The 15,732-nt window shown below is 42.1% G+C and overlaps 1 protein-coding gene across 2 annotated transcripts in view; it reads left to right on the top strand.

Annotated features, from left to right (window-relative positions):
* LOC122546631 (E3 ubiquitin-protein ligase Hakai-like) overlaps positions 1–9,581 on the top strand; it is a 43,188-nt gene extending 33,607 nt beyond the window's left edge. For both annotated transcript variants that reach the window (XM_087999747.1, XM_087999748.1), the window contains one exon: positions 7,843–9,581. In XM_087999747.1, the coding sequence (XP_087855873.1) occupies positions 7,843–8,881 (1,039 nt within the window). In that variant the 3' untranslated portion in view covers positions 8,882–9,581. The remainder of the gene's footprint in view (positions 1–7,842) is intronic.
* Positions 9,582–15,732: the final 6,151 nt, after the last annotated feature.

Raw genomic sequence — 15,732 nt, 5'->3', positions numbered from 1 at the left:
AACCTGGGGTCATAGTCTAAGGATACATAGAGTCATAGAGATGTACAGCATGGAAACAGACTCTTCGGTCCAACCCGTCCGTGCCAACTAGATATTCCAACCCAACCTAGTCCCATCTGCCAGCACCCGGCCCATATCCCTCTAAACCCTTCCTATTCATATACCCATCCAAATGCCTCTAAATGTTGCAATTGTACCAGTCTCCACCACTTCCTCTGGCAGCTCATTCCATACACATACCACTTCTTGCGTGAAAAAGTTGCCCCTTAGGTCTCTTTTATATCTTTCCCCTCTACCCTGAGCCTCTAGTTCTGGACTCCCCCACCCCAAGGAAAAGACTTTATCTATTTACCCTATCCATGCCCCTCATAATTTTGTAAACCTCTATCTGGTCACCCTTCAGCCTCCGACGCTCCAGGGAAAATAGCCCCAGCCTGTTCTGCCTCTCCCCATAGCTCAAATCCTCCAATCCTGGCAACATCCTTGTAAATCTTTTCTGAACCCTTTCAAGTTTCACAACATCTTTCCGATAGGAAGGAGACCAGAATTGCACACAATATTCCAACAGTGGTCTAACCAATATCCTGTACAGCTGCAACATGACCTCCCAACTCCTGTACTCAATACTCTCACCAATAAAAGAAAGCATAACAAACGCCTTCTTCACTATCCAATCTACCTGCGACTCCGCTTTCAAGGAGCTATGAACCTGCACTCCAAGGTCTCTTTGTTCAGCAACACTCCCTCGGACCTTACCATTAATTGTGCAAGTCCTGCGAAGATTTGCTTTCCCAAAATGCAGCACCTCGCATTTATATGAATTAAACTCCATCTGTCACTTCTCGGCTCATTGGCCCATCTGATCAAGATCCTATTGTAATCTGAGGTAACCTTCTTCGCTGTCCGCTACACCTCCAATTTTGGTGTCATCTGCAAACTTACTAACCACACTTCTTATGCTCGCATCCAAATCATTTATGTAAATGACTAAAAAGTAGAGGACCCAGCACTGATCCTTGTGGCACTCCAATGGTCACAGGCTGAAAAATAACCCTTCACTACCACCCTCCGTCTTCTACCTTTGAGCCAGTTCTGTATCCACATGGCTAGTTCTCCCTATATTCATGAGATCTAACCTTGTTAACCAGTCTCCCATGGGGATTCTTGTCGAACGCCTTACTGAAGTCCATATAGGTCACATCTACCACTCTGCCCTCATCAATCTTCTTTGTTACTTCTTCAAAAAACTCAGTCAAGTTTGTGAGACATGATTTCCGATGCACAATGCCATGATGACTATCCCTAATCAGTCCTTGCCTTTCCAAATACATGTACATCCTGTCCCTCAGGATTCCCTCCAACAACTTGCCCACCAGTGACGTAAGACTCACTGATCTATAGTTCCCTGGCTTGTCCTTACTACCCTTCTTAAAGAGTGGCACCACGTTAGCCAACCTCCAGTCTTCCGGCACCTCACCTGTGACTATCGATGATACAAATATCTCAGCAAGAGGCCCAGCAATCACTTCGCCAGCTTCCCACGGAGTTCTCGGGTACACCTGATCAGGTGCTGGGAATTTATCCACTTTTATGCATTTCAAGACATTCGTCCTCTGTAATCTGGACATTTTGCAAGATGTCACCATCTATTTCCCTACATTCTATATCTTCCATATCCTTTTCCACAGTAAATACTGATGCCAAATACTCGTTTAGTATATCCCCCATTTTCTGCAGCTCCACACAAAGGCCGCCTTGCAGATCTTTAAGGGCTCCTATTCTCTCCATAGTTACCCTTTTGTCCTTAATGTATTTATAAAAATCCTTTGGATTCTCCTTAATTCTGTGTGCCAAAGCTATTTCATGTCGCCATTTTGCCCTCCTGATTTCCCTCTTAAGTGTACTCCTACTGCCTTTCCACTCTTCTAAGAATTCACTCGATCTATCCTGTCTATACCTTACATATGCTTCCTTCTTTTTCTTAACCAAACATTCAATATCTTTAGTCATCCAGCATTCCCTATACCTCCCAGCCTTTACTTTCACCCTAACAGAAATATACTTTCTCTGGATTCTCGTTATCTCATTTCTTGAAGGCTTCCCATTTTCCAGCTGTCCCTTTACCTGCGAACATCTGCCCCCAAACAGCTTTTGAAAGTTCTTGCCTAATACTGTCAAAATTGGCCTTTCTCCAATTTAGAACTTCTCAACTTTTAGATCTGGTCGATCCTTTTCCAGCACTATTTTAAATCTAATAGAATTATGGTTGCTGGCCCCAAAATGCTCCCCCACTGACACCTCAGTCACCTGCCCTGCCTTATTTCCCATGAGTAAGTCAAGTTTTACACCTCCTCTAGGAGGTACATCCACATACTGAATCATCCAAACCCTTAACATGAGAATTTTTTTCCTGAGAATGGTGAGCCTGTGAAATTCACTACCGCAGAAAGCATTTAAAGTTAAAACATTGTAAGATTTCAAGAAGAGTTGGATATATCGCTTGGGGCTAATGCAATCAGAGGATATTGGAGTAAAAGCTGAAACTGGCTATTACGTTAGATGATCAGCCATGCTCATCATGAATGGTGGAGCAGGGCTGAAGGGCTGAGTGGCCTACCCATGGTCCTGTCTTAAGTTAATGTTGTCATTTGTCACAGACTGCAGGTTTTCTTTAACAGCAGAAAAAGCTTGATGTGCAGAAAAAAGGAAAAGCAGACCAGGATGTCTAAATCACAATGCAGTTAGAGTGATCTCAAAACACATCGCAAAACAAATGTTTAGAAGGATTCCTTACACTATCCATTAGAGACTTAATTCCAGATAAATTACACCCCTGTCTCAACTCTTTACAGTTCTGCTTAATTGATTTCCTGACTGTTTCCTTGCCATGAATTGAGACAATTCTGGAATCCTTGCCAAATCTCCCAAAATGATTTTTTCCATAAATCCGAAAGCCTAAACTTTCTCAGTTCTAATAACCAGTGAATTTCTAACCAACTTCCCTGGTCTGGAAGTTTCATAAACTTAACCCTTATGCTGAGGTAACCTTTTCTATCTACTACCCTGAATCATCCTCTAAACCAACTTTAAGTTCAGTGTGTTATGAACAGAATGGAAATACTTACTGCTTGAATTTAGAAAAACTTGCTCATCCTAGATTGTTCTGAACTGAAACCAAACCTTGTATGTTTGCCTGACCTCTATGCCACTTTCCTGTGCTATCACCGTGGCACTGCACAGTGGCTCAGTAGTTAGCATGCTGCCTCACAGCGCCAGGGTCCCAGGTTCAATTCCAGCCTTGGGTAACTGTCTGTGTGGAGTTTGCACATTCTTCCCGTGTCTGTGTGGTTTTCCTCCGGGTGCTCCGGTTTCCTCCCACAGTTCAAAGATGTGCAGGTCTGGTGAATTGGCCATGTTAAATTGCTAGTAGTGTTAGGTGCATTAGTCAGAAGGTCGGTTGGGCCAAAGGGCCTGTTTCCACACTGTAGGGAATCTAATCTTTTATTAGTATCCAATTTCTGTCTTGAACATGTTCAATGATTGAGCTTCCACAAGCCTCTGGAGTAGTAAATTCCAGAATCTGACTCCCCTCTAAGGAAAGAAATTCCTCCATCTCAAATGGTCAACCTCTGATCCCAAGACTATGTTCCCCTATTCTAGACTCACTAGCCAGGTCCTGCCCATGCCCACTTCACTGAGGTTACCATTTATTCCTTGAAATACTAGAGAATATTGGCCGAGTTTCCCCCATTTCTTATAAAACAATCTCACTATCCCCAGGTTCAAATGGCGAACCTCTGTTGGGCTCCCTTTATGGCAAGAAAGTGGACCAAAGCTGTACACAATACTATTCATCTTTACCATTCCACATTTCACTTCAATTTGTGGTATATAGCTTCACTTTAATAATTTACTTGACCTGCATTGTACACTCGCTTACTGGCTCTCACTTGCTCTCTCTTCCCCCTCATCCAAGGAGCTCTGGTTTTGATTCCTTTGACTTGTGCCCTTATTGGAATATACCCTGAAACAGCTCGTGAACCTTCGCATGCAATGATCACTCACCTCTAAGTGTTCCCCACAGTCATTTGGTCAACTCAGTTCAACTCCTTTCCCACTAGCAGTTCCAGTAATACCTCCTCCTTAATTGGACTGAGAACACCAATCAAGAAAGTTCTGTTGAACTCAATCCTGAAATTCCTTCCCACATTACATTACACTGTCCTGTGATACTCTCTCAGACGATATTTGAAGGTTAAATCACGTTGAATACAGGGAGAGCTAGCCATTTGGATACAAAATTAGTTCGAAGATAGGAGGCAGAGGGTCATGGTAGAGGGTTACTTTTTGGACCAGAGGCCTGTGACCAGCAGTGAGCCTCAAGGATCGATATTGGATCCATTGCTTTTTGTCATTCATACAAATGATTTGGATGTGAATTAGTAATTTTGCAAATGACACCAAAGTGATGGTATAGTACAGAGGCAAGAAGGTTACCGCAGAGTACAACAGGACCTTGATCAGATGGGCAATTGGGCCGAGGAATGGCAGATAAATATGACATGCTGCATTTTGGTAGGGCAAATCAAGGCAGGAATTAGAAACTTAATGGTAAGGTTTGCTGAACAACGAAACCTTAGGGTTGCAGGTTCATAATACCTGTGAAATTGAGTCATGGGTAGACAGGGTGGTGAAGAAGGCATCTGGTACACTTGACTTTATTGGTCAGTGCATTGTGTATAGCAGTTGAGGTGACATGTTGCTGCTGTACAGGGCATTGGTTTTGGAATACTGTATTCCATTCTGGTTTCTCTGCAATAGAAAATATGTTGTGAAATGTGAAAGGCTTCAAAAATGTTTTACAAGAATGTTGCCAGGGTTGAAGAGTTTGAGCTAAAAGGAGAGGCTGCATAGGCTGAGGCTACTTTCCCTGGAGCATCAAAAGCTGAAAGGTACCCCTATAGAAATTTATAATATCATGAGGGCATGGATAGGGTGAATAGCCAAGGTCTTTTCCCCAGTTTAGGGAAGTCTAAAACTAGAGGGCATAAGATTAAAGTGAATGGGGAAAGACTTAAAAGAGACCCAAGGAGCATCTTTTTTTCTCACAGGCTAGTGAGTGTAGGAGGTGATGGAGGTGGGTACAGTTTTACAGCATTTAAAAGGCATCTAGATAGGTAAATGAATAGGAAGGATTTAGAGGGGTATGGGGCAAATGCTGGCAAATAGAACTCGATTAGGATATCTAGTTAACATGGACAAGTTGGACCAAAGGTTCTATTTCTGTACTGTACGTCTCTATGACTCTGACACTAATTAAACTCACCCAAAATCGCACTCTATATTTTTGAACATCACTGTATTCTCCTCCACATCATTTATATAGACACACATATGTACAAACAACAGGGATCCCAGCATTGATCTGTGAGGTTAACAGATTTCATGTTAAAGATCACCCTTCCATTGCTAGTCTTTGTCTTCTATGACTAAGCCAGTTCTACACTTATTTTACCAGCTCACCGTGGAACCCATGTGACTTCATCTTTTGTATCAGTGTACCATGAGGGACCTTGTGAAAGGCCTTGCTGAAGTCCATGTTCACAGCATCTAATGCCGCACCCTAATCAATCATCATTGTCACTTCCTCAAAAAAGTTGAATCACGTTGTACCCCACACGAAGCCATTATGCTAATTGTTAATAAGTCCATATTTTTCCACAAGTGAGTAAATCCTATTCCAAAGAATCTTTTCCAATAATTTCCCTACCATTGATGGAATGTTCACTGGCCAATAATTTCCCAGATTATCCTTGTTGCTCTTCTTAAACAAAGGAACAACATTGGCTGTTCTCCAGTCCTCTAGGACCTCTCCTATGACTAAAGATTTTGTACAAGGCCCCAGAAATTTCTTCACCGGCTTCCCTCAATATTCTAAGATAGATCCTATCAGATCCTGCGAACTTGTCTACCTTAATGCTTGTTAAAAAACCTGACAATTATTTTTATGACCCAGAATATCAATATATCACTGCCGAGAATCAAAAGCACCATGACCACCTCCTTTGTGAATACCAATGCAATGTATTCAAGGAACAAAGAAAATTACAGCACAGGAAAGACCCTTCGGCCCTCTAGGCCTGCACCAATCCAGATCCTCTATCTAAACCTGTTGCCTGTTTTCTAAGGATCTGTATCTCTCTGCTCCCTGCCCATTCATTTATGTATCTAGACAGCTCTTAAATGACACTATTGTGCCTGCCTCTACCATCTCCGTTAGCAATGCCTTCCAGGAACCTATCACCGTCTGTGTAAAGAACTTTGCTCGCACATCTCCCTTAAATTTTTTCCCCCTCATCTTGAATTCTTGACCCCCCAGTAATTGAGTCCCCTACTCTGGGAAAAAGCTTCTATATCTCTCATGATTTTATAGACCTCAATCAGGTCCCCCTTCAACCTCCGTCTTTCTAATTAAAATAATCCTAATCTATTCAATCTCTCTTTATAGCTAGCACCCTCCAGACCAGGCAACATCCTGGTGAACCTCCTCCAAAGCATCCACATCCTTTTGGTAATATGGTGACAGAACTGTATGCAGTATTCCAAATGTGGCCGAACCAAAGTCCTATACAACTGTAACATGACCTGCCAACTCTTGTACTCAGTATCCTGTCCGATGAAGGAGAGCATGCCATATGACTTCTTGACCACTCTATCAAACTGCATTGTCACCTTCAGGGTACAATGGATCTGAACACACAGATCTCTCTGTATGTCAATTTTCCCCAGGGATTTTCTGTTTAGTTTGCTCTTGAATTGGATCTTCCAAAATGCAACACCTCAATTTTTTCCGAATTGAACTCCATCTGCTATTTCTCTGCCCAACTCTCCAATCTGCCTAGATTCTGCTGCATTCTCTGACAGTCCCCTTCACTCTTTGCTACTCCACCAATCTTAGTGTCATCTGCAAACTTGCTAATCAGACAAATAGTCAAGGGCTTCACCCCTTCCTCCAGCTGCACATCTAAGTTTCCTCTTTTGTCCTTGAGTAAATCTCTAGCTGCCTTCTTGCTCCTTATATACACGTAAAACTCCTTCGGATTTTCGTTAATCCTGTTAACCAAAGACATTTCATGGCCCCCTTCAGCCCCTAATTCACTGTTTGAGTTATTTCCTGCTATCTTCGCGTTCTTTGAGGGCTCTGTCTGTCATCAGTTTCCTTAACCTTGTGGATGCCTCCTTTTTCCTTTTGCCTAAGCTCTCAATTCTCTGGTCATCCAAAATTGCTGTCCCTATCCTTCACTTTCACAGGAACATGCAGATCTTGAAACCCAATCAACTGGCGTTTAAAAAATTTCTTATGGTCCAGCTGGTAGGTTTCAGCCGTCCATCTGTGATGTAGAAAAATAAGTTAAATTCTCTCTTTTAGAGTCTACTGCAGGTCTTGTTTAGACTTTAAATTAATACCTTTAAACCCACTGTTCTAATAATTTTATTAATTCACTTCATGATTTAATTACACCATTTAAAAGATTGAATGTCTCAGCTAATTTAAATCAATACCTTTAAAAATGTAAAAGAGAAATTCTCAGGCAGCAATCGCCTCTTTCCCTGTGATACTTTGATTTTATTTCCTATTTATTGGAAAACGCCCATTCTCATCTCACTTACTTCCCATTGCCGCTTTTAACTGACATTCTCAGCTCTCTCCTTGCAGGGCATTTTCTGGCTAACTGAGTATAACAGATTAAATTGTGGCATAAATGCTTATTACAACAAATGGTTTTGGTTATTAAAGTATAATATTATAGAAACTGACAGAACCTATTTTCATTTCTTTAGGTGTAGTGACCCAGTTCAGCGCATCGAGCAGTGTTTACGAGGTTCCCTATTCATGTGTAGTATTGTCCAAGGCTGCAAGCGGACCTATCTTTCTCAGAGAGACTTGCAGGCCCATATCAATCATCGACATATGAGAACCGGGAAGGCTGTCATTAGATCACAACCAGAGTCACTCCACCCTGCAATGGGACCTCCAGCAGACATTGCTGAGCGCTTTCTGATGCCACAAGATAAGCACCATATTTCGCATCTTCCTCCTAAACAACATGCCATCTTGATGCCGCCACCCACTCTTCAGCATGTGTCACATGATCACTATAGCCAGACGCATGAGGATATTCGTCCACCGCCCACTGAGATGCCTCTTCCTCCACCACCGAGGTCAGTGAATCAGGAAACCTTTCGAATTTCAACCGTCACAACAAGAAAACACAGCAATCTGATCACTGTTCCTATTCAAGATGACTCTTCAAGTACAGGAAGTCGCGAGCCCCCAACAGCTGCACCTCATCATCATCCTGAATACCAGAACAATCCAGTGGTATCTCATCCACATCACATGCTGCCTCCACAGCAACACTATGCCCCTCCTCCTCCCCCTCCCCCACCAATAAGCCACCCCATGCCTCACCCAGCACAGGCTGCTGCCAACCCCCACATGGTGTACAACCAGGCTCCGCCTCCACCTTTGTCAGCTGCTCCACCTCCAATCAACCCACCACCAGGACACATCTTGGCTCCAATGCCACCATATCTGAACCATCCACCCCATGGACCACCCCCTCAGCATACTGGTCCTCCTGTGAACACCCCGCCACCCCCTCACCACTATTCTGCCTCCACAATACCACAATATACAGAAGACCAAGGAACACTTAGTCCTCCATTTACTCAGCCTGGAGGGCACAGTCCAGGTATTGGTGTTTGGCCTGCTCCCAGAGGTCCTCCTCCACCAAGGATTCAAGTCCCACCTCCACAGGCTCCATTGCCTGGACCACATCACCCTGATCAGACACGATATAGGCCGTATTATCAGTAAGTCATTAGATGGATTGTATGGAAGTACTTCATTGTTCCAGGATGTAACATTGCTTCTGCAAATGCAAATTTCTCGACCTTTTTGAAGGGAACCTGCTTCTGGAGAGATTTTGATGCAATAAATTATTCACAGAGTTGGAACTGTCTGTGTGTCAACAAACTTGCAATTGAGTTTTCATGTCCAATATGTACTAATTGCATTTTTTAAATGAAAATGAGAATACGAGCATCTAATATTTTGTGGAATTTGCCGCTTGTGTGAAGAAGGTCTAAGTAAATGAGGGAATTGTATGAAGATTCTGCTGGAACTGTCAGTTAACCTGGTTAACTGATCTCAAGGTAGAGGAACAAGTGACCATGAATTTTTTTATTAACCATTTAGAGAGCATGTTACAAAATGTAATATTTTAAAACATATCTTCCACAGCCTTTCTTTGGCTCATTCGTGCTTCACACTGTAATCAACATCTACAAAATTTTCTGTAAATAGATCAAAAAATGTAATAAATTTAGTGTTGTAAATTTGTTAACCTCATTGTAAAACTTAAACGTTGACAGCAGTAAGGTTGTAAAATTAACGCCATTTAATAGGAGAGCAGTTTTTTTTTGATTATCAATGTTTTAAATGTACAATCCACCTGCATTAGAATATTAAAATGATTGCTGACTTTTCAGGGGTTTGCAGTCTCTGGACTGTGTAACATTGTGGCCTAAGTCAATATTTTGTTCACTGTCCTCAACCTTCCAGCTTGGATAATGTTTCATGAATGAAAACGATTCAATTTACTTGAAAAGGTTAGAGTAAACTTCAGAACAAGGCTAATGGCAGTCCTTTCGATTTGTATTAATTTCAAATAAAAGTACTATACATCATGTGATATATGGAATCAATAAGGAAGAAGGTTTTTATCTAATTAGTTATTCTTGAAATCTACTACCAAAGATGAGTGAGATATGATCTCAGTTGGCCTCTGTTTTAAGTAGTGCTTGTCTTAATTAACAAGTGCCATGACTCAGTGGGAAGTGTTTTGAAAATCAAGCACTATTATTTCCAGATTATTCAAAAAAGTTAAAAGATTTGGTTTAAAGATTCCCCCAGTTTACCTGCTTTCCAGACCCAGCTTGTTAGAAAGCATGAATCAGATTTCTGTACTTAACATGAATTACTATTTATTGCAAGTAATTAGACTACAGGTAAACAGTTAGAAACTGTCAGCAAATAATGATACAAATTAAATCTAATGTTTTTATAAACTCCTCCTTACAGATAGACAGAGACAGGTTTTGGGTGGAGAAAAACTGGAAAGAAAATTCAGTGGTTTCTCTTCAGGAGTTGCTGAGATTGTCTATATGCTATATATATATATATATATATATATATAGTTTATAACATTCTCTGGATACTGACATGCAAGAGAGACAACTGGGTTACTTAGAAAAGGTTTCTGATTAAAGAGTCACATCCTACAATTGAAGGAAAATTGAATTTGTTTTCTTCAGATTTAAAGTGGGTTTTGACTATAGGGAATTGCTTCTGAGCTGGTAGAGATCAAATCATTTCTGTTTTGGTCTCGTTCCCAGCCCAAGCTGTCAAGTTACCTGACAACGGGTCAACTTGTTGTTAGGAGAGGGAATAGGCAGACTGTGCAGGGGTCTCTTGTGGCCATTGCCCTCAATAATAAGTATACTGCTTTGGGTACTGTTGGGGAAACAACCTGCCAAGGGAAAGGTCTGTGGCACTGAGCCTGGCTCTGTGACTCAGGAGGGGAGAGGGGAAAATAGGAGTGCGATAGTAATATGGGCGGCACGGTGGCACAGTGGTTAGCACTGCTGCCTCACAGCGCCAGAGACCCGGGTTCAATTCCCGCCTCAGGCGACTGACTGTGTGAAGTTTGCACATTCTCCCCATGTCTGCGGGGGTTTTCTCTGGGTGCTCCGGTTTCCTCCCACAGTCCAAAGGTGTGCAGGTCAGGTGAATTGGCCTTGCTAAATTGCCCGTAGTGTTAGGTAAGGGGTAAATGTAGGGGTATGGATGGGTTGCGCTTCGGCGGGTTGGGCCGAAGGACCTGTTTCCGCACTGTAATGTAATCTAATCTAATCTAATAGGACATCCAATGGTTATAGAAACAGTCATGAGACTCTGTAATCGCAAATGAGACTCCTAGATGGTATATTGCCACAGTGTACCCAGGTCAGAAATCTCTGATTAAGTCTACTGGATTCCTAAGGGGGAAACGGAGCAGCCAGAAGTTGTGATACACATCGGTACTGATGACATAGCTAAGGAAAGGGATGAGGACATGAAAAGTGAATATAGGGAGTTGGTTGGAAGCTAAAAGGCAAGACGAATAAAATAGTAATCTCAGGATTGCTACCGGTGCCACAGACTACTAAGGCTAGGAACAAAGAGCAAGTGCAAAGCTGATGTAGGAAGGAAGCCTTCAGATATATAGATCATTTGGGTATCTTTTGGAGAAGGTGGAACCTGTACAAGGAGGACAGGTTGTACCTGAACTGGAGGGGTGCCATAATCCTGGTTGGGAAGTTTGCTCTTCTGGTTTAAACTAGTTTGGCAGGGGTGTGGGAACCGGATCAGAGGATGGGGTAGCTCGTGAACAGGCAGATACAGCGTGCAGAGAGTCTGTGAGGAAGGATAGACTGTTGATAGGGCAAAGTTGCAGTCAGTGTGATGGGTTGAAATGTGTGTATTTTAATGGAAGAAGCATCAGGAATAAGGGTGATGAATGTAGAGCATGGATCAGTACTTTGAGCTACGATGTTGTTGTGATTAGATATCACAGGCAGGAATGGTTGTGGAATATTCCGGGGTTTAGATGTTTCAAAAAGAAGAGGGAATGGCATTGCTAATCAGGTATAGTATAAAAGCTGCAAAAAGAGTTGTCGTTGAGGAGGGTTTGTCTACTGAGTATAGGTGGAAATCAGAAACAGGAAAGGCGTAGTCACTTTATTGGACGTTTTCTATAGACTCCCCAGTAGCAACAGACATATGGAGGAGCAGATTAGGAGATAGATTTTGGAAATGTCGAGAAGTAGCAGAATTGTTCTCATGGGTAACTTCAACTTTCATAATATTGATTGGAAACTTCTTAGTGCAAATATATTGGATGGAGCAGATTTTGTCAGATGTGTCCAGGAAGGAGTCCTGAATCAATATGTAGATAGACCGACGAGAGGAAAAGCCATAACGGATTTGGTGCTTGGCAAAGAACCAGGTGTCAGATCTCTCTGTGGGAGAGCATTTCAGTGATCGTGATCACAATTGCCTGACCTTTACTATAGTCAAGGAGGGGGAATAGGAGCAGATATTACGCAAAAGTATATAATTGGGGGAGGAGGAATTGCACAATGCTATTTGGCATAAACTGTGGAACATAAATTGGGAGCAGATATTGTCAGGAAAATGCACGACAGAAATGTGGAAGTTGTTTAGGGAGCATTTGCTGCAGGTGCTAGATAGGTTTGTCCCACTGAGGCAAGGAAGATGGGAGGGTGAAGGAACCTTGGATGTGGAACATCTAGTCAAGAGGAAGAAGGAAGCTTGTTCAAGGTTGAGGAAGCAAGGATCAGACAGGGCTCTAGATGTTTATAAGGTAGCCAGGAAGGAAATGAAGAATTGACTTAGGGGACCTAGAAGTGGGCATGAAAATGTCTTGCCAGGTAGGATTAAGGAAAAGGCAAAAGTGAGGACTGCAGATGCTGGAAACCAGAGTTTAGATCATTTAGGATTAAGGAAAAGCCTACACTTGTGAGGAACAAGAGGATGGCCAGAATGAGGTTAATGCCGATCAGGGATAGTGGAAGGAACTTGAACCTGGAGTCGGAGGAGGTAGTGGAGATCCCTAAATGAATACTTTGTTTCAGTATTCACTAATGAGAGGGACCTTGTTGGTTGTGAGGACAGCATGAATCAGGCTGATATACTGGAACAGGTTGATGTTAAGAAGGTGGATGTGCTGGAAATTTTGAAACACATGAGGATAGATAAGTTCCCTGCGCCAGATGGGATATGCCCAAGATTACTTCAGGAAGTAAGGGAAGATATTGCTGCGCCTTTGGCGATGATCTTTGCGTCCTCACTGTCCACTGGAGTAGTACTGGATAATTGGAGGGTGGCAAATGTTATTCCCTTGTCCAAGAAAGGGAACAGGGATAACTCTGGGAATTACAGACCAGTCAGTCTTACATCTGTGGTGGGCAACTTATTGGAGAGGTTTCTGATAGACAGGATTTATGATCATCTGGAAAACCATAGTTTGATTAGAGATAGTCAGCATAGCTTTGTGTGGGGCAGGTCATGCCTCACAATCCTTATTGAATTCTTTGAGAATGTGATAAAACACATTGATGAAGGTAGAGCAGTGGATATGGTGTATGTGGATTCTAGCAAGAGGTTTGAGAATCAGATTCCCTATGGTAGGTTCATTCAGAAAATAAGGAGGCATGGGATACCGGGCAATCTGGTTATTTGGAGACAGAATTGACTCGCCAATAGAAGACAGAGGGTGGAATGTGTTCAGTGTGGAGCTCGGTGACAGGTGGTGTTCCGTAGGAATCTGTCCTGGGATCTCTGCTTTTTGTGATCTTTATAAATGACTTGGATTAGGAAATGGAATGGTGGGTTAATAAGTTTGCTGATGTCACGAAGGTTGGTGAAATCACGGGTAGTGTGGAGGGCTGTTGTAGGCTGCAATGGGACATTGACAGGATGCAGAACTGAGCTAAGAAGTGGCAGATGCAGTTCAATCTCAAAAGTGAAAGGTCGAATTTGTATGCAGGTTACAGGGTTAAAGGCGGGATTCTTGGCAGTGTGGAGGAATAGTGATCTTGGGTATCCACGTACATAGATCCCTCAAAGTTGCCACCCAAGTTGATAGGGTTGTTAAGAAGGTGAATGGTCTGTTGGCTTTCATTAGCAGGGGGTTTAACAACTGTGAGGTTATGCTGCAGCTCTATAAAGCCCTGGTTAGACCACACTGGAAATATTGTGTTCAGTTCTGGTCACCTCGATATAGGAAGGATGTGAAAGCTTTAGAGAGAGTGCAGAGGAAATTCACCAGGATGCTGGCTGGACTGGAGGGAATGTCTTATGAAGAAAGGTTCAAGGAACTAGGACTTTTCTCATTGGAGCGAAGAAGGATGAGAGGTGAATTGAAAAAGGTGTGCAAGGTGATGAGAAGCATGGATAGAGTGGATATCAAAGACTTTTTTCCGGGGTGGAAATCGCTATTACAAGGGAGTATAATTTTAAGGTGATTGGAGAAAGGTTTAGGGGAGATGCGAGAGGTAGTTTCTTTCCACAGAGAGTGGTAACTGTTTGGAATGCACTGCCAGCTGTGATAGTAGAGTCAGGTATGTCAGATATTTAAGTGACTCTTGGATAGGCACATAGATGATAATAAAATGATGGGTATGTAGGTAAGTTTGATCTTAGAGTAACATAAAAGATTGGCACACTCAGGGGCCGAATATACTGTTCTAAGTTTCAAAACTGCATCTCTGCTCAACTCCAGCTCCAGTTCATCCAGAGTCCAAACTTCAATTACTGTTTGTTCAAACAGCTGTTTACACAATGCATAAAGGTTGGACTCACTTTACAAAATATGTAGTCAGAGAGGTCTACAGCACGGAAAAAATGTCCATCAAGTTTGCACCAGTCAAAAGCAAGCACCTAATTATTCTACCTAATTTTACAGCATCTGTATGTACAGCAAGTGTACATCCAAGAACTTGTTAAATGTTATGAGGTTTTCTATCTGTACCACCTTTATGGGCAGAGAGTTCCCACCACTATCTGGGGAAAACATTTTCCCTTCATCTCTCTAAACCTCCTATCACTCATAATTTTATACACCTCATTCATTGCCACCCCAACACACACAAGGGCAACACCCTCTAGGCTATCCAATCTGTCTGCATAACTAACGCTGTTTAGTCCAGGCAAATCCCTGGTAAATGTCTGCACCCTCTCCAGTGGAAGCACAGCCCACTCTCATGTGGATTATAGAACTGTCAACATTAGTTGTAGCTTAACAGTTAAGCATACATTTCCAACATGCCTCACAGTTATTTAACTATCCCTCAACGAATAAAGGCATGAATCCCATATACCTCCTTAATTACTTTATTTTCCCATCCCGCAGCCTTAAGGTACTGTTGGACATGCACACCAAGGTCTTTCTGATCTTCTGTGTTTTCCATGGTCAATATGTATTCCCCTGCCTTGTTTGTCCTTTCAAAGTGTATCACCTCACATTTAACTGGACTAAATTCCACTGATCACCCTGTGCAGTAATCTGTAAACATTCGAGCAGCCAAGGCCTAATTACAGTAAAATTAACCTTATTTCTTAAAGTATAATAGAGAACAATTAACTAACCACTATTTACAATTTCTTTCTTGAACCTATCTTTTACCTTCCCTTCTATAATACTAATCCAATAAAACTCCCAATTAAGATTTACAAAGCAGCACTTCTTAAAATCAGGCAGCTGTAGTTTGTTGTCTTTGGATCTTCCTGTGTCTTCTCCTTGTTAAGAATATTGCATTACAAGTTATTGATCGAAAAGGTACTTTCAAGAGAGATGCCTTTTCAAGCAATCTGGTACATGCTAGGATTGGCAGTTCTCCTCTCAACTGTTCAATTTCACCCCGGTCTTATACCCCAGAGCACCGGATTGTGTCATTAGCTTTTAAGATCGTCAATATACTCAATTCAAACTTGATTGGAAATTGGTATTTTTGGGGGTATAATTTGAACTGACTGGCCAAATTCGAATTTGTTTTTGTCTCCAGGCCACTCTGAGTGCTGTTTGTTCTTAATCAAAATGTACT

This window comes from Chiloscyllium plagiosum, unplaced genomic scaffold (assembly GCF_037043375.1).
Source record: "Chiloscyllium plagiosum isolate Xiang-an unplaced genomic scaffold, Cpla_swu_hap1 HiC_scaffold_23, whole genome shotgun sequence".
Lineage (NCBI taxonomy): Eukaryota > Metazoa > Chordata > Chondrichthyes > Orectolobiformes > Hemiscylliidae > Chiloscyllium > Chiloscyllium plagiosum.
The sequence above is the reverse complement of the archived record's forward strand: the minus strand, read 5'-3'. Positions and strand labels throughout refer to the sequence as shown.